Source organism: Egretta garzetta, unplaced genomic scaffold, assembly GCF_000687185.1.
Source record: "Egretta garzetta isolate BGI_Z169 unplaced genomic scaffold, ASM68718v1 scaffold17, whole genome shotgun sequence".
Classification (NCBI taxonomy): Eukaryota; Metazoa; Chordata; class Aves; order Pelecaniformes; family Ardeidae; genus Egretta; species Egretta garzetta.
This window is the reverse complement of record NW_009260136.1, coordinates 627,117-650,106: the sequence shown is the minus strand read 5'-3', so window position 1 is coordinate 650,106 and position 22,990 is coordinate 627,117. Positions and strand designations below refer to the sequence as shown.

General features: G+C 43.6%; 1 protein-coding gene across 1 annotated transcript in view; it reads left to right on the top strand.

Moving 5' to 3' along the window:
* The window catches only part of TTBK1 (tau tubulin kinase 1), a 97,837-nt gene that overhangs the window by 60,175 nt on the left and 14,672 nt on the right, over positions 1 to 22,990 (top strand). The window contains exons 10-12 of the mRNA XM_035897066.1: positions 12 to 231; positions 4,065 to 4,240; positions 7,540 to 8,098. Coding sequence (XP_035752959.1) covers positions 12 to 231; positions 4,065 to 4,240; positions 7,540 to 8,098 — 955 coding nt within the window. The remainder of the gene's footprint in view (positions 1 to 11; positions 232 to 4,064; positions 4,241 to 7,539; positions 8,099 to 22,990) is intronic.

The following is a 22,990-nucleotide window of genomic DNA, read 5'->3' as shown; positions in this document are numbered from 1 at the left end:
CTCTTCCATAGGGTGGTTAATGTCACTCCGGTACCTGGGGACTTGCTTCGTGAGAACACGGAGGACGTCCTACAGGGTGAACATCTGAGTGATCAAGAGAATGCTCCTCCCATCCTGTCAGGCCGGCCAGCAGAAGGTCTTGGTCAGGCTCCAAATACCGCTTTCAATGAGGCTGAAGTTTGGGAAGAGACAGATGTGAATCGCAACAAACTCAGGATCAGCATCAGCAAAGTAAAGAACATCTGTTTATCTCCTGTGGCTGTTGTATTTAGGGCAATGGATTCACAGACTGCTAGAAGCTGCCCTGATCCACTGATGTAGCATCCTACATAGTGCAACCCAAAGAGCACTGTGGAATTTCCCTGCGGAAATGGGAAATTACAAACAGTTTTTTCACAGAGTAAATGCCATTGGCATTAATTTTAATCTTTATGCAAATGACATTTTGGGGGCCAATAATGCTAGAGTGAATCTTTCATACAGTCATTATATCATTATCTAGGATCTTGATACTTCAAGCAATGGAATTCTAGTCCTTGTATAGCTGATACAATATCAGAAATAATCAAGGTTATTATAAACAAATTATAAACTAAAATTTTGTTTCCTGACCTCTTGAGTAAATAAATTTCATCAGAGATATCTTCATAAGTCATATTTTTCTACATCTTGAATCATCACTGATTTTTCTCTTCCAATTTTTTATCTTCCCTTTCTAAGGGTAACGCGGTCTGTAAAGAGCATCTAATGATGGTTTCACCCCTGTGAAGAGTGAGAGAAACTGTCACTTGATAGTCTCTCATTTCTGCATTCCAAGATCACGTTAGACTTTTTAGCTTACATAAAGTGTATACTGAAGTTGGGTTTCCTCATAATCCCTAAGCTGTTTCTCAGTCCTCTATTGTAAACATTACCTAATTTCTTGGAGGTATCCCCATTGAATGATGATTCCATAATAAATGTTAAGCATGAGAATCTACCATTAGTTTGTTTATTAGACCAACTTACATATTGTGAGTAAATTAGTATTTGTTGTGTTGGTCTCAATTCTTATTTAACAATCAGAATGTCATATGGCATGACATCAGATACATACAGAATCTGCTAGCAGAGAAACCTTCATCAAACTGACTTAAAATATTACCAGGGCATATTGGATTCACTTCACAAATCTGTCTTTAATGGACATTTGTGGACTAGCATGTTAATTCTACCAGGCTTCTGGGTCTGAGCAGAATTCACTTTAGCCTCTACTGGCACAAAGTTAGTCCTTCTTTCAGCCCTGTAGATATCTCCACTATCCTTAGTCTTATTAGAAAACATTATGCATGGACAAGAAATAATCTCATCTAACTTGCTTAAAATTCTCCAATGCAAATAATTTGGATCAACATGTTATCTGTATGGAACATTACCAGAAGCATTCTCCAATACTGAGAATTATAAACCAAGTTCAAATCACTTCTTTGTGTCTCACTGGTAAACTGCATGCCCAGTTCTCATTTGAAGGCACGGGAAATAAGAAAAGCCTGGTAGAGTGGGACAGTTCTGTTTCCACAACATAAAAAAAAGAAAAAAAATAGTATTACAGAAAAATTCTGGTAACTCCTATGGGTTTTTTTTCTGTTCCTTTGAGCCACTAGGTGCCTTGATGCTCTTCAGTCAGGAGTCCTAAATGTCCTTCCTGCATGCTAGTTGTAACATTACCAGAAGCATTCTCCAATACTGAGAATTATAAACCAAGTTCAAATCACTTCTTTGTGTCTCACTGGTAAACTGCATGCCCAGTTCTCATTTGAAGGCACGGGAAATAAGAAAAGCCTGGTAGAGTGGGACAGTTCTGTTTCCACAACATAAAAAAAAGAAAAAAAAATAGTATTACAGAAAAATTCTGGTAACTCCTATGGTTTTTTTTTTCTGTTCCTTTGAGCCACCAGGTGCCTTGATGCTCTTCAGTCAGGAGTCCTAAATGTCCTTCCTGCATGCTAGTTGTATGTTATGGCTTAGGTACCAGTGCTGTCGTTCACAAGCCCTGTCATAACAGCAGCTAGAGGCAGGAGAGGTTTCTACAAGATCCCCAGCATGACCAGGTGACTCTCCTGCTGAGGGATACATTATTTCTTGTCAGTTTACTGGCGAAGGAGGTTAGGGAGTTAGTCAGCATGTCAATGAGCACTTCAGTTCTGACAAGCTCTGTAGCTACACAGCAGTCTACGAAATAGAGCCCAGGGCATCATGTTCTCCAAAGCTAAAGAAGCCTATCCTTTCTCTCTCTGTAAGGGTTGTTATCTTTAGTCTGACTCTTGCCTGTCCTTTCATTCTGCTAGGCATATTATCGTTAGTCTGACTATCCTCTGAGAGAGAATCAGTTTTTATTTAAGTCATAGTCACCACATGGAGAAGAAAAGGAGGCTGCAGATTTGATAGGTGAGGGCACAGATTCACCTCCACTTGTAATCTCAGGCATCCCTTGTGTCTTTCAGAACTGCAAGGGCAGCTGGTGTGTAACACACCCTTCTGCTATTCACAGTTTCACCATCCTTCATCTTCCAGTCTTGTAGCACTAGAAGTAACTCTGGCTCTCCCTGTCTTGCTCTTTGTATTTAGGTGATGAGTAGATCTTGCCATGTTTTTTCTCCCCAATGCCTCCTCTCTAAGGTCATCCTTGTTTCTCTGTTCACACAGTTCAGATGTCCTTCTGTCTCACTTCTCCCATTTCTGTGCTAAAGACAGTTTCCTTGCTTACTGTCACTGACCTTTCTAAGTCGTCCGTCTTGTTCTCCTTCCTCCATTGGATCAAAGTTCTCATTCTGTGTTTTTTCAGAAGCCTCTTCCTTCTCTCCCACACCATCCACCAATTCTCTGCTCTTGGATCTTACCAAATTGTCTGTTACCCTACAGTTACATCAGCATTTTGCTGCTTTCACAAACACATTTGACCTTCCTTTGTCACTAACTTTCTCCTGGCCTGAATGGATTACAGATTAAACCATTATCATTTATTCTGCTTTTCCTGTGATGCCTGAAAGTTCTCCTCCGCTCTCCCTAGCTGCCAAGGCTCTTTAGTTATGCATTCCAAACCCAGCCTGGATGGTCTAGATCTGCAAATTTATGGACACTGACTGACTTGCATACACAGTACATATACAAAGGCAAGTGTCGTGATCAGCAGCATTTTAGTGAGAAGCCTGCTTACATTCAGAGCCTCTGGCATTAATAGAGGACAAGTGAATTTAGGGATCCTACAGAGAAGGGTAAACATTCTCCATATTAGGAACTTGCACTGGCAGGTTTCCTTTTCCAAGGGGAAGCAACACAGTGGAAGGCAGAAGGCAGCTATGTTACTCACCTACTTTTGCTCCTTTGTCTGCTGCTAAATTAAAAAAAATAAATCAAATTCACTAGGGCCATATGAAAACAGAAAATAAGTACTGGTAGAGTATGAACACTCAATGCTCACAAGTGTCCCTGAGCACGTTCAGGTCCCTGCATAACCTTGGGTCTGTGGAAAGCTCTTACAGATGTTGTGGTTGAGTATTTGTCCTGTAGGACTTTGTTTAGAGGATGAAGATTTAAAAAAACAAAAACAACAACAGCAATAACAACAAAACCACACACAAAAAAACCCCCACCAAACCACCCTGGGAATTAGGAAATGGCTTAGCTGTACCAAGTTCATTAGAAGTAGAAGTATGTACATTGAAATATAATGCATGTACCCTGCATAGATGAATTCTTAGACATCTTAGATAAGCAGTTAGGATTTGTGTATGCAGTGGGTTAGCCCATAATAACTCCTTTGGATCAACTATTCAGGGTAATTGAAATTCAAAGGCCATCTTGTAAAGATATTTAAATATTTTAACTGATTTAAAATCCATACCTTTTGATACTAGGTAATTGCCAGGGCATATGGGCCCTTGCATTCCTTCAAACACTGCTTGTATAGATTGTGAAAATGCAGCTGAAACTGTACCCTGGAAGAAAGCATAGAGCAATAGTGAAGGATGGGAAATCAATGTCTTTAGTCAGATTTTGAAGTTCTCTGTGTTTACCCCTTACAGACTCAGTGCATGGTGGAAGAGGAGCAGAGAAATGGTGTCTGCCCCAGTTCCCCTGTCCGAGTGCCTCCGGAGTCCCCCACCGCACAAGTGCGCTCCCTAAGATACCGCCGTGTGAACAGCCCTGAATCAGAACGCCTCTCCACCGCTGATGGCAAAGCAGATCTACATGAAAGAAGGTTTGATTACCCTCTGTAGCCTCCTACTGCTTTTAGCAGTGTCCTGAGGATTGACTGTTGAGAACAACTTAATCATTAGATCAGCAGGCAGTGGAAGTTCATTTCTGGGTGGAGGTGTTCATGGGCTTTGTGATCTTTCTGATGAGACACTCATGTCCATTAATAAGGAGAGTTAGTAGAAATTATTCTCATCCTGTCCCTGGATGGGAAGAACTCCGCAGATGGAAGGAGGGACATTTGTCAGAGGGAAGGCAAAGCATCAGATCAGAGATAATGTAAACAGTCACAAAGCTTTTGGCTGGCCTGAGGTGGGAGGGAAGAATGGATCTTGTTAGGATACACGCAGGATGTATGGAGCTAGCTGGCAGATCCTGATCTGTGGGTTTCATTATTTCATTATTTTTCATTAGTGGCAATAATAGTATTCATTTTTCAGCATATAGTATTGCACATGTTTGCACATGAAAAGTATGCATTACACCCTGATTTTGAGGGTAATAGGAACACCTTTCAGATCCACAGCAAAGAAATAAACAAAAAACCAAGAATAATGAAAATAATTAAAAGAAGCTTTTTAAAGTACTGTGTGCTGGAGAATATGTGTTACAAGACATAAGCCCATGGTGCCGGTAACCCCCTTCACATCCTTTGCTACTCTGTCTTCCTCTTCCCATTGGAAGTCAGGGCATGGACTGTAGTTGCAGGACTTACTGGTGAAATGGCCCCTCTAAAAGAGGTAGGGGAGAGACAGGCCTTCTCAGAGAAAATATGGCAGGCTTCAGCCAAAAGGAACAGTCGCAAGGAGACAGTAGCTGGAAATGAAGGGATCAAAAAGAACTAGAGAGCGGATGAGCCTCTAGCACTATCCCCAGTTTGTTAGGTACTGTTTTATTCTGGGTGGCTGGGGGAAGCTGTAACACTTCTCTGTAATTCAGGAAGGATAGTTTGTGTTGCTATAGTAACTTAAGGTTTGAATAAGAAATCGTGGGTCTTGCTAACTCTTCTTTTTCTTGCTCTGAAGAAAGGGTCTTTAAAATAAGAAGGGGAAAAAAGCCATTTGTAAGAGACAGCAACACTAGTCCTGTATACTCAGTGAATGCTTTTAACTCCTTCATTTATTTCTCCCACTCTTCCTTGTCTACTCATCATCATGCATATAGAAAATGTGTATTATCCAAAATGCATCTCTTTCTCCTGCCTTCTTCCCTCAGCTCCTGTTTTTAAAATCAAGATCTTTTTTCATCTTCCAAGTAGCCTGCACTAAGTATGGTGCAAATACTCTGCCACACGGCCACACAGTCTTATCTTTACTCTGTTTTCATCTTTTCTCAACACAGACCTGACTGCCAGCACTGGAAAATTCTTCTGGCTTTCTGGAGTAAATTATTCCACTCCAGGAGTCTCTCCTGTGCTGGGGAATGGATGAAGACATTGGCTAAATTCAGAGTTTTATTTTTTTAGCAACAGCTCTTTAAAATCCAGTTGTTTTTCACACACACAGTATAGGCTCTTTTTCATTCTTAATTTGCATTCTTAGTGTTCCCTATTTACAATAATGTATTTTTAAGACTTAAATAACTGCCTTGCTTCTTTCAGATCCATCAGATGGCTTTTGCTGAGATCTTTGGTTTTGCTCACAACCTTCTTTACATTAACTTTTGCTTCACCTCCTTCTCTAATTCCCCTTTCTTCATCAAAATTTTTTCATTTTGCTTGTAATTCTTTCCATCTCAGCTCTGACCTGCCACTGTGTTAAATATACCCAGTTTTGCTAAGCAGCTCTCACCCAGTGGTCAGTCACTTCTCTGTTTCCCCTCATGCTTTCTCACACATGGAACGCTTTTCATAGAATCATAGAATGTTTTGGGTTGGAAGGGTCATCTAGTCCAACTCCCCTGCAGTGAGCAGGGACACCGCTAACCAGATCAGGTTGCTCAGAGCCCCATCCAAACTGGTCTTGAAGGTTTCCGGGGATGGGGCCTCCACAACCTCTCTGGGCAACCCATTCCAGTGTTTCACCACCCTCATTGTAAAGAATTTCTTCCTTATATCCAGTCTAAACCTACCCTGCTCTAGTTTAAAACCATTACCCCTTGTCCTGTCACAGCTGGCCCTACTAAAAAGATCGTCCCCATCTTTCCTATAGGCCCCCCTTAGGTATTGAAAGGCCGCAATCAGGTTTCCCTGTAGCCTTCTTTTCTCCAGGCTGAACAACCCCAACTCTCTCAGCCTGTCCTCATAGGAGAGGTGCTCCAGCCCTCAGATCATTTTTGTAGCCCTCCTCTGGACCCGCTCCAACACTTCCATGTCCTTCTTGTGCTGAGGGCTCCAGAGCTGGATGCAGTACTCCAGGTGGGGTCTCACCAGAGGAGAGTAGAGGGGCAGAATCACCTCCCTCGACCTGCTGGCCATGCTTCTCTTGATGCAGCCCAAGAGTCTGCAATGGTCCTGTATGGTCCTTGTTGAAATCCCTTTGTAAAACGCACCGCAGTTGCCTTTTTCTGGGCAGCAGACACCCTGGCTTTGTGCAGCAAGCTGCTAGCCTCTGTGATAGACAGAGAAGCAAAGCAAGCAGCAGGTGCAGGCCAGATGAGAAGCATGGATCATAACACTGTGGAGCAGAAAGACAGAAGTGCCCCTGGCTTTTCCAGCTGAGATGCTGACAGGGCTGTTGGGACACAGGGAGCTTCCAGGGCCTCTTTGAAAGGTACTTCTGCATGGCTGCAGAAGCTGCTGCTATTTAGACTGTGAGCCACTGAACATTATACTACCCTTTGTAAAAGGATACTTGCCATATTTCTTTCCTGCTCCTCCAAAGTATTTTGGGGTCCTCTATGCACAATGGGATCAAAGATTCTTGCTGTCTTCAAAGAACTCACGTGGCTGCCTTAGAGGCCTCAGCGGCCATCATAGAGATAGCACAGTGCAGCTGAAGAGGTTATAGGAGCCCAGCAGAGACACTGTTAAATCAGACAGTAGATTTAGGATTTAGGGGTGTTTTAGTTTGGGTGGAGGTTTGTTGTTTGGTTGTTTACTGGTGGTGTTGGGGGAAACTGGTTATCATCCTGTCATGTACAAGGAAGAGAGATGCTGAACTGGCTGTCATACTGAAGCACTTTAGTGGGAACATCTTTATGCCATTGTAGGTTCTAAAGAAATATTTTTGCTTAAGCCTGTCTTTCTGAACCATACCAAGAAATGAGTGAGAAGGACTATATGGGTTTCCTCTCAACTCTTATGATCCCTAACTTTAACCACAAACCTGATGTATTTTTAATGGCTTCATGTTCTGTCTCTAGATCTCGAATGGATTTACCTGGCTCTCCATCACGGCTTGTATGCTCGTCCCAGCCAGCCCAGATGCTGTCCATTGATACTGGCCAGGCTGACCGGCAGGCAAGTGGTAGGATGGATGTGTCTGCTTCAGTGGAACATGAAGCCCTCAGCAATGCTTTCCGCTCAGTGCCACTTGCAGAGGAGGAGGACTTTGATAGCAAGGAGTGGGTTATCATTGATAAGGAGACAGAACTGAAGGACTTTCACCCAGGTGCTGAGCCAAGCACCTCTGGAACCACAGATGAGGAGCCTGAGGAGCTAAGACCTATTGAAGAGGGTGAGGAGAGAAGGCGCTTGGGGGCAGATGCTGCAGTCAGGCCGAAGACGCATGATGGGCGAAGTCGGGGTATGCAGCCTGTAACTGAGGAGGACAGTTCCCACAGACATGAAGGACCTTCTCAAACAGTATCTGACAGTAAACACGAACAGCAGACAGGAAGTCCAGCCCACTCCCCCCTACATTCAGCACCAGCTATCCGACAAAGGAGACGAGAATCTGAGCCTACTGGTCCTCAGAGACAGGTAAGATCCTTGGGTCTGTATCTTGTTGCCTAGCATAGCATCATCTTAGGAAACCTGAGCTGTGCTGGAGAAGTCTGTGATTCTGAGCATGGATGCTCTTGTGAAACTCTTTCTGACAGTGCTTGCAAACATTGTGAACACCTCAGAAGCACTCCCTATAGCTAGCAACGCTGTCCCCTGCTAAGGACACATTGCTTTTGAGATCTTTCAGTTGTTTTGGCACAGGGACAAGAGGAGAGCACAGATGTGGTTGTGGGTATCTTTAATCAGTTCTCTTCTTGCTCTCCCATGGAGTTTTGTTAATAACCACTTAGTTGTGTGGAGCTGTCACTAGCAAATCTTCTCCACATAGTTTCTCAGTAGCAACAGCAATGTATGGCAAAAGAATGTCCTCTAATCTAATCACACATCAGTGCTGTCCAGGCCTGCAGCAATGCAAATCATAAAATAAGCCCCCAAAATTAAACTTTCTTTTAAATACCTAATAAAAAGTTCAGAGTAACCAGCACACACAGTAAGGCTTCACTCTTACTTCAGTGACTGGCATTGTTGTTACCAGGTATTTACTTACAGAAATGTTCTTTACCTACTGTGTTTTTTCCAGATAGCTGTAGAGGGCTTTTTTTCTTTTGGTTTTGTTTTTTCTGTGGTCCTCTGAAGATAGAAAGAAGTTCATTTTTTAGTGGAAGCTAATTTATTAGACTACCTGGAAAAACATTATATACTGTTAGACTCAGAGTTCCTCTGTCATATCTAACCTTCATTTGTCAGGCATTCAGAAGAAGGCTGTCCCACAGTATTCACTGCGAGAGACAATAAAATTGTTCTCCTGAGGGCTTTTTGTATTTATATGTTAATGAAGATCTCTCATACACGTGGCATTAGGCGAGTCTCAGGTCATGTACACAGTGATACCCTCCCACAGCAGGCGTTCGTGCAGTCTGCTTGTTCCCCTCTGGAAGACGGTAGGGAGTGTTCACTGGACTGGAGCATGTTAAAAGGGCATCCTTCCATTCAGGCCTTGCTCAGATTCTTCTCTGGATCCCAGAGAGGTACAGGAAAAGAAGGACTGTTAGTTTTGGCAGCAAAACACGTATGATACAAGAAACTATATAAAAAGGATCAACCCAAATCTTTTCCTGCCAGGCAAGGTGTTCTTTGCTAAGGTGTATGAGGCTGCAGCATTTACAGGAAAGATAGAAATACTGACAGCAAACACTAGCGGGACTGTCCTGCTAAGCGTGGTATAATAGCAGTACGTGTTTTTCATGGAGACTGCATCCAGTTGCAAGGTTCCTAGGTAGAGGTGTTTGCTGTATAAAGCCAGTATGTTGAATGCCCCAGATACCTAGAGATTGCATAGGCAAGATCGGCAGAGTTGGAAGGATCTCTGTCTGAATTTGCTCTGTCTGTACACTTACTAGGCTGGTCAGTGCAAGATGTGCAAGATCTGCAAGATGCGACAAACACGGCAAGAGCCAGCTGGTAAGAACCAGCTGTAAGAACCAGCAGGGACACTTCACTGACATATTTAGCGTAGCTAAAGAAGGGTGGAGGTGCCTTCTTGGCCATAGCACATACTAATGCTATGTGAAATGACTGGGGGTGTTGGGTGTGATGCAGTATGAAGGCTGCACAGTGATACTTAAAAAGCAGGCAAAAAAGATAAATTAATGGGATTACGGGTGATCACTGCTAATATATTAGACAGTCTTGGTTCTCCAGCAGACTGCACATTTTTTTGCTCCTGTGTTCTGAAATATTTACTACTGGGCCTAGCTGTGTACATACAGACCAACACTGGACTTCTTTGGCTGGACAGGATTCAGTTGTGCTTCCTCTGGTGTCTGGATCCTTCAGTTGCCTCTGTATACACAGCTTTGCATTGACATTCATATTTTTCCATGTGCTGTCACAAAACCAACTGCTAACTCTTAAAGGAAAAATGACTTGGTGCCTAAAGGAAAGCAGAAGCCTGTACTCCTTAGGTACAGCAGAGGTGGAGGGACAGTTGGTTGGGATGCTAATAAGAAGTTGATCAAGGACTTAACTAATGAAAATACTGAAGGCCTCAGTAGCAATGACAGATGTTTCCTGTAGCTCAGGCTTGGGCTCCTTCTGGGCTTGACTGAAACTGTGATGTGTGCATGTGACTAAATCTTCCTTATCTTTGAATATGAACTGAGCCTTTAAGATAGGTTAAAATGTCAGTAAATGCAGAACTACCATGACTAAGGTCATAGGCCTTGTTGTACCATTTGGGACCTCATTCTGGTCTCCCAAAAACTGGTGATCATCCATTGGTGTCAGTAGAGTACTAACTGAGAGCAAATGGGTAATCCCTGCTCTAATGCTTTCTTCTGTTCCTCCATTCTCTGGCTCCAATATATAAGCCATTACTTGTTACTGGCAAAAAGGCAGTGACCTCTGTATTATCATAGAACCACAGCATGGCTGAGGTTGGAAGGGGCCTGTGGAGACTATCTAGTCCCACCCCCTGCTCCAAGATGGATCAACTAGAGCAGGTTGCTCAGGATGGTGTCCAATCAGAATACCTCTGAGAATGGAGATTCTACAACCTCTCTGGGCAACCTGTTCCAGTGTTCAATCACCCTTATGGAAAAAAAACTTTTTCCTACATTTAAATGGAATTTCCTGTATTTCCATTTCTGCCCTTTTCTTCTTGTCCTTTCACTGGGCACCACTAAGAAGAATCTGGATCCATCTTCTTTTTCCCATCAGGTATTTAGAAATGTTGATAAGAACTCTCCTGAGCCTTCTCTTCTCCAGACTAAACAGTCCCAGCTCTTTCAGCCTTTCCTTAAATGAGAGGTGCTCCAGCGCCTTCATCATCTTTGTGACCCTTTTCTGGACTATCTCCAATGTGTCTATGTCTCTCTTGTACTGGGCAGCCCAGAACTGAACACAGAACTCCAGGTGTGGCCTCACTAGTGCCAAGTAGAGGGGAAGAACCACCTCCCTCAACCTGCTGGCAACACTCCCTGTAATGCAGCCCAGGAGGCTGTTGACCCTTTTTGCCACAAAGCACCTTGCTGGCTTGTGTTCAGCTTAGTGTCCACCAGGACCTCCAGATACTTCTCTGTCAAACTGCTTTCCAGAGAACTGTCCCCCAGCGTGTGCTGTTCCTCCCCAGGGGCAGGACTTTGCACTTCCTTTGTTGAACTTCATGAAATTCCTTTTTGGCCATTTCACCAGCCTGTCCAGGCACCTCTCAATATCAGCACAACCCTCTGGTGTGTCAGCCACTCCTTCCAGTTTTGTATCATCTGTGAACCTGCTGGGGCAACACTCTGTCCCATCGTCGAGGTCATTAATTGAAGGTGTTAAACAGTAGTGGTCCCAGTATCAACTGATGGCTACACCACTAGTGACTGGCCTCCAAACGGACTTTGTTTCCCTAAGCACAATGCTTTGAGCCCAGCAGCTCAGTTTTCAGTCCAACTCGCTGTCTACTTACCTAGCCCATGTTTCATCTTTTTGTCTATGAGGATGTTATGGGACAGTGTCAAAAACCTTACTAAAGTCAAGATAAACAACCTCCCACAGTCATCTAATCACGGAAAACTATCAGGTTCATCAGGCATGATTTCCACTTCATATATCCGTGCTGACTACTCTGTCACCTTCTTCTCTTTTGTATGTTTGGAAATGGCTTCCAGGAGGATTTGCTCCATGCCCTTTCCAGGCTGACCAGTTTCCCAAGTTGTCCTCATTTAGAGCTCAGATGTTTGTCCAAGTGTATGAATCTGTTGGAAGAAATATACTGTAGTGCAAGTGTGAAGGATGGTGGTGTCCTCATGAAACTGTGGGTGTAAGAGGGAGCACAGTATGAACAGATGCTTCTGTGGGGAAAGTCAAGTACAGAGGAGGCTCTGAATAGCCTGGGGGAATTTCTGACCCAAATATTCTCGTATATTAGATATCTCCCAGTTTCAGCTGACAAGAAGACAGCTGCAGTGGAGCATAGGCCTCATGGGAAGCCCTGATGTAGAGGGAGAACAGGTCTGTCACAAAACTACGTCCAGTTCAAGCCCTTCCATTCGTGCACTGGGTCAGTACAGTGCTGATCACCCAGCAAGCTGTTTAACAGAGCTCTTAGGTTTTGCTTTAATATATGCATTTCAAGAATGTACTAATAAATCTCTGCTTATTTTTATGCACTAATATGCAGGTAAAGCTATAAAAATAGCTAAAAATTAGTGGAAAAAAAGATTGAACCTGCATGTCTGTTTACATATTAATCCTGACATAGGATTGCTGTTAGTGTTGGGAATCATTTATATCCACACCTAGCAATATAATTTAAAAATCTGTCAAGTTCTCAAATATGCTGAGTAAATTCACTGACACTTGACAGAGACGGCAACTTACTGCTGCCTTCTGCATTGGAAAGAAATACAAATGTTCATACATTTACGAGTTTCAGCAATTACTTCTGACTGTAGATCTGTGCTCATAGGTATTTCTTGACTCTAAATCTCCCTTGCTGCTAGTGCAATTGGCATTGTACAAAATGTTTTGAGACTTACCTGCCTAAAACATGCCTATCCAAATGATGTCGCATCTAAAAAACACAAGAAAAGTGAAGCAATAGTAGGAGATCGTATTAACTCTTTCTTACCTATTCTTGGATGTATTCTGCAGTGTTTAGAGGGCATTTTACTTACACTGTGTCTTACTTGCTTACACAGTTCCATCTCCCATAGCCAGGAGTTCCTCTTTTGGAAAAGGTCCCATTATGAAGAGGCACTGGTGTATTTCCTCACCAAGTCAGTTGTGTAGTTAGAATCACTCTTAAAAAATCTCCCTTGGTGCTATATTAGGCCTCTTTTCTCCCACAGCCAGCCTCCCACAGCTAGGAGAATGCCACAAATGGACTTATTTAAAATTGTCTGTGTCTTGACCCTGAGAGGGCAGCAGCTGTTGGAGCTTATAAGCCCTTCCCAGCCACAACCCACCATTGGCGTCTTTGCTGAGAGATCACGCAAGGATGCTCAGCGTGAGGACCTGTGTTGGTAACACTGTGGGTAAGACAGGAGGCAGTCAGAAGCGCGTTGCACAGGCTGCCTGGGCCAGCTTCACCTGGGAGTAAACTTTACCTATAATCACTGGTTTTCTTCTGTAAAAAGCTGTACCAAGCTGTGTCTCACTGAGCTAAGAAGATATTCTCTGTTCTGGTACTGAGCCCACAGGTGCCCCCACGCTCCTGAACTTCAGCATTGCCATGTCTGAGGGCTGCTATTGTTGTGACATTGCCTGATACCCTTGGGAGCAGCACAACTGGTCAGGGGACAATCACTTCAGTGACCTCAGTATGCTGTTCTGTTCCTCTATTGGCTTGAGTTGGTGATGATTATTCCTCAGAAAGGGTCGCAGAGACACAGGAGAGGACTGCGTCACTACAAGGACAGGGCTTTAGCATTTTGGGTGATCTGTACAGCCTGTCTGGTTCATGTGGTGTAGAGCCCTGGGTTGCCCCAGGTCTGTTACCTGGAGGAACTCTGATTTGCACTGAGGACTGAGAGCTGAGCAGGGCTTTCTGTGGATTATATTTTGGGCCCGGTGGCCTCTGTGGCCCCAGACCCTGAGGCAGTGATGAGGGAAATCCTTGTTACTCCCAGAGTGCCTATAGACAGCAGGAGGAGAGGACAGAAACTACAACTTCACTGGCTTTGAGGCAGAAAGAAGAAAAGCTGGGCTGAAATAATCGAGCAACAGGTAGAAGCAAAACACAGCAGGCTTTCAGGTTTATAACCCTGGGCAGAATAGGTAGGTTGGGGAAGAAGGTGGCAGGAAAATGAGATGGAAAAAGGTACTATGTCTTGGTTTCCTCTCCCTTCTACAGTATCGTCTGTGAGCTGCTCTGAGGGGACCTGAGGGACCATTTCTCAGTGGTGAGAAATGGGAATTTGCAGAAGAGGGGCAGATTCTCATTGCCCCTCGCTTAGTATAATTCCCGTGGAGCTGCACTTGGTATCTGTTGTATATGATGCGATTCTTTGACGTTCAGCTCCTTCAGCTTTTCTCTACAGGAGAAGAGCTTGCCAGCTGATGGAGAAGGATGTATATAGTGTTGGCCTCTGTCCCTTACACTGTTTAGATTCAGGGCCCCTGTGCATCCATGTGTTAGGAATAAAGGATCAGCAAAAGGGTGATACTTAAGAGAGGTAATACTCACATATACTCATTTTATATATATATATACACACAGATACTTAAGAGAGGTAATACTCACATATACTCACATATACTCACAGGTCATAACAATCAAAACCTTAAGCTCAGTAGAAATTCCTAATTACATTTTATACCTTTAAAATATATTGAAGTCCATCAACATCATATTTTTCTGGGACTTCACATGAGAGGTGAGGTTGTTTGTAATACCATGTTAGCAGTAATACTGCTCCTGTCCAAACAGAGCAGAGTAGGCCTGATGGAAGGTGGTCCAGCCCGATTGCTGCCAAGGGCAAAGGGATAAAAGGGGCATCAGTGAAGGAAAGTGGCATATCTGTAACCTCAGCTTCAACCAGGAGGCAGCAATACCTAAGTACGCTTGCTGGTGTGGTGTTGCAATTTGACCCTTCATGGCCTAGGCAAGGTCCTTGGTCCTGAGCTGTAAAGAAGGTCCATCTGGGTAGTCAGACTGATCCTTTTTGATCTGAGAAGTCTTTACCATGTTGGGATGATCTATACATTGGAAATCATGCAATATGCTGAGCCCAAACATGGAGCAAAAAGTAATAATAAGAGTTCCAATATACTTAGTTGTGCACCCTACAAACAATACACCTGGGACTGAATTTCTACACCATCTATGCAAAGCAGAGATGGTTGTCTTAGTGAGAAGTTAGAGCTGCTGTCTAGAATTTCTTACACTCTGTATGACAGCATTACATTGTTATTACCTGAGAGTCTGATCTATGAGATGACACACAGTACATTTAGGACTGTGAATAATTGCTTGTCACATTTAATGCCCACCACAAGCTGAGTAGTTCTCAGATGCTTGTGAAGATGAGATACCTGCCTCAAAGCACTGCAAAGATATTGAAGGTGACAGGAAAGAGATGAGACTGGATGAAGTTCAGCTCTTTTTCTCGTATCATTTGCAAGGGCAACATCTCTAGTAAGGTAAGGAGAGCAGTGTTGGCTTAAGAAAATACAATATTGCCTTTTCACAATTCCCAGTTTTGAAACCTGCAGAGGCTTCCTGAAAGCAAATGCAGCACAAGGAAAGAAATGGATTTGAAAAGAAAAAATTAATTCCAGAAAAAATGGTCTGGTTTTGGAAATTGAGGTTGCTGACCCCCATGGAAGGGGTAGTTTCATAACAGAAGTAGAAAGGGGAGGAAGGGCTTAGCATTTTCAGGGTGAAGAATCTGAAGTCGTTCCCGTAATGCGCCTCTCTTCTATTCAGTGTGTAAAGGGAAGGTAGGGACTGTGAGCTCATCCTGGCACAAGCTGTCCTCTGTGAGTATGTTTTCCTCCCTCTCCTGGCCATCCCAGGATCACAGAAGCAGAAAAGGGACCTAAGAGTGCATCTTCTGTCCTCCCGTGGCTCTGTGTTTTGAATTTCTCACTGAAAGGAGAATTATACTCTGCCTGCCTTTCCAGCTGCTGCCTGTCCTCCACTTATCAAAACTGGAAGCATTAATGCTCCCCCTGCAGGTACTCAATATAAAAGTGTATTGGGAGGCCAGCAGTGTAAGTGTGAGAAAAGGAGAGTCCACTAACAGCCCCCAAAGTTGCCTTTGCAAATCTCTGGAGCGAGTTTTAATAAGACCCATTGAAAGAGCCCCTGAGAATCCCTTGCTTTAAAATACACATAATCATTTTAGCACCAAGTGTTTCACCTTTTCTTGTACACATGGTTTCCAAGTGTGTTCAGAGTTTGACTGTTACCTATGTGCAAGGTGTATGAATAGCCTAATGACACGTCAAGATGAGTGATGCCAGAGGAACAGAGAGGTGAGGCATGTTGGCCTGAAGAGCCAGAGGAGGGAACTGACGTAGCAGAGTCTGGCACTGCTCGTATCGCTCATGTCCGCGTGCGGCTCGGGAGAGCATGGCAGGCCCCCTGTAATGGCAGGCTCCCGTGGTGCCCGTAGGATCCCCGGGAATTTATAGACACAGAGAAGTAAGTAAGCCCCACATATATCAAAAGCATTTTTCATCCGCCGGCGAAGATGTCTGCAGCATGCGCATCACAAACCAGGGGCGAGTCAAGTCTTTGCCTGACACCTTTTCCTCCACTCTTCTTGGTCTTTTTCAGTTGGAGGAGGACAGGCCTTCTCAGCACTCCCTCCCGAGGTACAGCCCCCTGAGAAGACTGGCGTCCTCCGTTTTCTCCTCCTCAACCCTGGAGACAGAACACTACCCTCACGTTGGTGGCACTTTCATACAGCGCAGCCGTTCAGCGGAGAGCAGTCCCGTGCGCATGCCCCACCGCAGGCACTTGCCCCTCACGGCAGGAAACCACAGACTCATGCCTTCCGTCCTCCGCATTTCCAGGTCCCAGCTCCAGCAGGTGTGGGCCCGCTTCACACACAAAACATAGCCTGTTCAGGGAAGCAGCAGCCTCCATAATGCAATAATAGATCCCACCTGCCCACAATGTGTCACCACTTAATGCAATATTGAATCCCAGACAACACTGGCCTAAGGTACTGTAACTTCCAAAGCCCCTGCAACCAGACCCCACAGAGACTGAAAACATCTGCCTTTCTAAACCTCCCAGCAACCTGGGCGAGGGGTGGCAGCATGGCCGAAGATGAGAACACGGATGGTGAACGTGTGATGTGTGAAAAAGGTGGATGCCAGGGCTCATCTCAGAGACTCACTCGTGCGTCCTGCAGCCTTGGGGTAGGAAGTGCAGGGCTGCCTCACTGAACACATGCAATCAAGCCACAAACATTCTCAAATTATGACTGGAGTGGAGAGACCATGGAGGTATCAGCAAGCATTACCTTCCCCAGACAAATCGGTTCAAGCATCTTTGTTGGTATTTTACACTGGGCCAAATCTGTAGGCGTTTTTACTCCATCTAGATATAGGCAGACTCCCACTGGAAGCTCACCTGAGGCAGGACCTCAGGATTTGTCCCTCTTGTGGAGTTACGATCATGTATCTCTTCGTTGCTTTTGGCTTTGGAAATCCCCTTGCTTTTGTTGCGGTTTGGTTTCCATACAGTGACCACATATTTCTGTCTCTCTGGCTTTGCCTCTGTTATGTGACAGTGGACCTGTTTGTATGCTCTCCACTCCTAAGCTGCTCCAAATCTACCTGCCTTCTCCCAGAGGCGCTGACTGTCAAGAGTTGGATAGCAAGGATTTTCTTACTGATCCAGCTGTATATTACGCTGTTTCTAAATTCCAGAAATTTTAGGCACCTGCAGCTTTTCAGTGGCAGAGCAGCCCTGCTTCTTGGCCTTGCTTGAAAATGCCTGTGATAACAGATCTCACTTGAGAAATAAGCTGGCCTCAGCACTTGGTATACAGAGCCCCTGGAGACCTTGTCTAAAACTGACTTGAATCTCAGAGTTAATTTAAATTGTCATAAATATCCTTATTTCCCATGTTTGCAGGGATATATTGCCCTCCTCAGTATAGCTGCAGTGTAAAACACCAGGCTATATGAAGACCTCCTGTAGTTAAGTGAATGTAGTAACTGTCTTCTATTGAAATGAGCCTTCGGTCCAGTCTTCTGGGAGAAGAGGCAGTGCGGATGGTTAAAGAAGAAGGGGTCATTGCTGGTGCTCAGGGCTTTAGGAAAGTGTGAGTCCAAAGTAAATACCCTGCAGAAAATATGTAAGTCAAGAAAACATATAGAAAGATCAGGCAGATGTGAAAATGGCATGGGATAAGTATGGGTGTTGGAAGAAAGTTGTGACATGGAAATATTACTGCGTAGGTAGGGTGTTTCCAGTGGAGTTACAATGAACGCTTCCTTCCAAATACTGATTTCTGTAGGTATGTCTGCCCTGCTTGAGGCTCCCTTAATATTGGATTCACCCTTCTATAAGCAACCCCAGACGGGGTGGGTAGTGCTTTCTGAAGCTCGTAGCACCTTGTCCCAGTGGGTCTGCATGCCACAGGACGTGCTCAGGCAGGCTGGACATGCAGCTGCCTCCTACCTGCCTGCAGACCGTCCCGGTGGGTGCAGGGATGGAGAGGGAAGGGGCAACACGCTCTCCTTGAGCAGATTCGGCATAGGTATGACCAGTCTCTTCCCACAGACATTCTTGAATTAGTGATATCAATTTCTTTTCATTTGCCCCAAAACATGAGTGAACAGGACACTTTACTGCTCAGCCAAAATTTTTATCTGGAATTTGTTTTATTTTGGATCACTTTTATTTTTAAAAAAGGCGCTGGACATTGCCAGAAATACTTGGACTGAATTAACCAGTAGCCTAATCTTGTTTGGCAGTTCTTCACTTGTCAAGCACAGAAACCAGAAAGAGCAAGGCTTTTCTTTTCTCAAAGTGATGTGAGAAGGGATGATTTCCTTAAGCAGACTCTGCTCTGATGTTATTTTTTCCATGTTCAGTAGAGACTTTAATAGAACAGCAGATTGCAGAGAAAATGGAAATTGTGAAAGAAGTTGATTTAAAATCAGTAGCTCTTAATAGTATTTAGTTCATAGTCTCCAAAACACTGGTGTTCACTTTTCAAGGTCAATTTTAGGAACGAAAATTTCTATTGTTCTATATTTTAAAAACAATTTTTAGTTTTGCCAGTGAGAAAAGGGAACAAACAGGATAACTATGTATTTATAAACTCTACCTGCCCATTTTAGACAAAACCAATGACTAGCCAATAAATAGCTCCATACATAAAATTTAAAGAACAGTAATCTATCTAATACTACTCACCATGGTTATATAGAGATCTGTTCTTGCCAAGTAAACTTGATACCGTTCTTCTAAGTTCAAAAGTCTGATTGATATAGATGGTTGATTTATATGGACTTCAGTAAGACTTTCTTCTAGTTAAAATTCTTAATAAATTGAAAACCAACTAACAAAACAAAACATATTTATATGTTGGTATCTCTTACAAGCGAGGATGTTTCTCATTAGGACTCTGATCTCCTGCCCTTAGCTCAGCACTATTCCATGCCTTCAGCGGCTGTCAAATGAGAAGAAAGTTTGCAGGGACAGGAAGATGGGTGGCTTGATAAAATAATACTGGCAGGCCAGCTCTGCAGAAAAATCTGGATTGCTTATAAGTGGCTTGCATTCAAAGTAATTATTGCATTCAGCCAGGGACAAGGTCATGTTTCAAGTGCAAAGAATATAGGTCACACGCACAGAGTGGGAGAAATTGTGCCCTGAGAGGTGCTGTCTCCCAGAATGAGGTAGGAGTTAGGGGAAATAATTAGCTGCATGTAAGGTCTTACTGTGCTGCTATAGCAAAAAAAAAAAAAAAAATTCTTCTTTGATGTATCAGCAGAAAAATGAAGATGTGAGCAGAGGGGACATCTTTTGTGTTGGTGAGATCACTACCAGACATCATATCCAAGTCTTGTATGGAAGCTTTTTTAAAAGATTTTCAAAACCTAAAAAAGAAGTGATACAAGAATTGTTTGATTCTGTAAAACCTGCCTTGTAGAATGAGCTTGAAGAAATGCAGTCTGTCATTAAAAACAAAACTAAAAAGTGACATGATTGCTGTTAGGAGTACCTGCCTGAAGAGAGCAAGATGCGTTTTCAATCCGCCAGGCAAAGATACAGATCTAGGTGCTGGAAGATGAAGTAACAAAAGTGAAACTAGAAGTAAGATGCTCATTTTAAAGACATAGGTGGTGGTAAACTGATGAAATACGTTATTAAAAGACACCGAGTTCTTTGCTGATGAGATTCTATAAAGTGGGATATTGATTTCTAAACCAGTCCTGTTAAAACATCAAATTTGGGCTCTATACCAGAATAAGTGGACATGTTGCTGTCGCCTGGGTTTTATGGGAAGTTTTGTTTTATGATCAATGGCTTTTACAATTTAATTCTGAACAAATTAATTGGTGCTAACGGCTGGAATCTTGATGTTACAGTATGCAAAGAGTATTAAAAATAGCCAATTTGCAGCCAATTGCAATTTTTTTAACATCTTCATCTAATGCTGTAATAAGTACTATGAAATCCACATATTGTTGAGGAACAGTTGGCAAATTAAAGAAATGTGAAAATAGCTCTCTTTTTATATATGTGGAAATGTAATATATTAATATTAAAACTAGCTACAGTGCAATTCTAAAAAACCTCTGTAAATTACATTTATATTGCATTTATTTATTGTGTTTCAATTACAATGACTGCAATTATAAATGTAAATATGTGCAAAATCAGTTGTCAAGAAACCCCAAACAACTAGAAAGAGCAAAGGAACTGTCAAGCAGCCATTTCCCATTGAAGGCTGTGCTTCGGTGGTCAAGTTAGGGGAACAGAAGTGTCGGTTCTCTAAGAGGTACCCTCCTACCCTCATCCCATCCCATCCTGCCCTTTCAGCCCACTGCGCCAGTGACGGTGTCCATGTGGCCTCATGGACCTGCACGGGGAGAAGGAAAGTTGTTTTCAGCTTTGGATCATTTCCTGCTTTGGTTCACTGTCCATTTGCACAACTGACAGCACTGGCAAGCCAGGGTCAGCAGGGAGAAAAACAACTGAAAAGTGATCATGGGGCTATGGGCTAAAAAATTAGTTGCGCTAGGTGTTTTTTCTTTTGTGTTTGGTACAGTTCCCTGAATGCTTCAGCTGGGGTAAGTCAGTGTAAACCAATACTGCTGAAATAAAATTGCCTTTCAGCATCAGACTCTTAGGCAAATTGTGTTCATCAGAAGGGTCCAAGAACAGGGTTTGCGTCCTGAAAGAGATGTTCTTGGTTTTACTTCCCATTGTACATAACACTTGTTCTCCTCAGAATCCAAAATGAGGATTGAACTGAGCATTTGCCACTCCTTTATGACACAGAGATCATTAGCATCAGAAGGACAGGTAGCTATTGCTAGGATCTCATGCTCTACTTCAGTGAGCAAAGGCACATGAATTGTATATACATACAAAAGCCATCTTTTTGTATCTTGGCTCCTTACGCTTTCTTTCTATGCAGAATGGGAGATGTTTCCAATTTATCACTCTCTCCCCAGCCTCCTTCCCACAGGAAGGAGCTAATGAGATGTGATTTCTGTGAAAATGTTACTATAAATGCTTGGGTTAAGCTAGCATGAATTGAGTAAATGTAGTAATTCCAGCACACATTCACTTTCAGTGGGGAAGGTTTTGGTGGGAGGGGGCTGGCTGGAAATAAGCTATACTGACAAAGGTGCAATTTTGCAGAAGCCAGTGCATCTGCATTAGGAGTTAATATACCCATGTTGGCAAAGTCCCTGGTCTGAACCTGACTTTGTCTGCCATACCCATACTTTTTTGCCAGTGTTGAGGGGCAGGTAAGTGGAAGAGTTATGTTGCATCACCTCTTTCACTGTTTAAAATCTCTTTTGTTACAGTGATGACAGAATGTAAGATAGAAATGTCCTGTAAGACAGTCATACGGGTGATACAGTCCCATCTCTATGCTACCTCTTCATGATGAAAAATATCTCTTGTTATTCCAGTCCTTCTCTTTGTTGCGGGTCTGAACCTGGACATTGTGGTGGTCAAGCCAGCTGCACGACTGTTGCTCTGAAAGAGGCAAACTGGTTCAAAAGTTGTATTTGTTGGGCTAAGTGTCTGTTGTTCCTAGCGACTTCCAATCTGGACTGATGCTTTCCTTTCCACATGACAGATGTTGACTCCAAGATCTTTCCTTCAGCTCTTTTCTTGTAGTTCATGTGGTGATTCCTCAAGGGTCCCCAAGGACAGAGGCAGATCATCCCACCTATGAAATCCTGTATCCAAATGATTTTTGAGGATTGTATAGGAAGCTGCTCTAGCTGCCTTTCAGTTGCTAGGTACTCAGCTGACGGTGAGAGTTTGAGCACACCTTCTTGCTCCCCAGTGCTGGGAGGCAGAAGGCACCACCTGAGCTGTGAAGGATGTTGGCGGTTGCCACATCCCCAGCCCAGGATGAAGAAGCTGTGCTTGGACAGTTGGCCTCCAGACAGGATTGAGATAAGGGAGCTGACTCCAGGACTGGCTGATGTTCTCTTCTGGGATCTTGTCCATTGCTCCATAAGTACAGATATTGCTGCTCAGCTGCCACCCAGTTAGCTTATGTTTAAATCTGAATCTGGATGCAAGAGCAACAGCAGTCAGCTGTAGCCCTGAGCTTCAGGTACAATGTGGTGAGGAGGCAGAACCCCCTGATCTTCACCTCACCGCTTGAGAAGCTCTCTTAGATCTAGTTGCCCCTATGTTCCCCTTTGCCTATGCCATCTCTTCCCCGTATGACAAAACTCTTTTTACTCCACCCCGGTTGCCAGCGCGTACCCCACTGCACGCATTCACCTGCCCCCATGGTTTACCTCCATTGCCATTCGTTGTGTCTCATCCCTTGCATCCTTATTGCGTCCCTGGGTACCTGCACTACCTCCTGCCTTTGCTGTTCCCAAGAATATGCGAGGCTTGCTTCCTGCACCAGTGTCCTATGCATTGCATATCTCATGTTGCACCATACGGCCCCTGTAGCACCTTGATCAGCCTCTTGTCTTCCCTCCCTCTGATTTCCTTGGAGGAAACCGTGAAAAATGGCACATTTTGGCACTTGGAGCAGACTCAGCTCTACACGGAGTCTGTGTGCAGAATGGTGATTATGTTGTTTAAAGGCAGTTTGATTTCGCAGATTATAATGCAAGATACCCTCCATTTTCAGAACAGTTTCATGAGTTTCAAATCCTGGAATCCTTAGGACTTAACAAATTCCCCAAAATTAT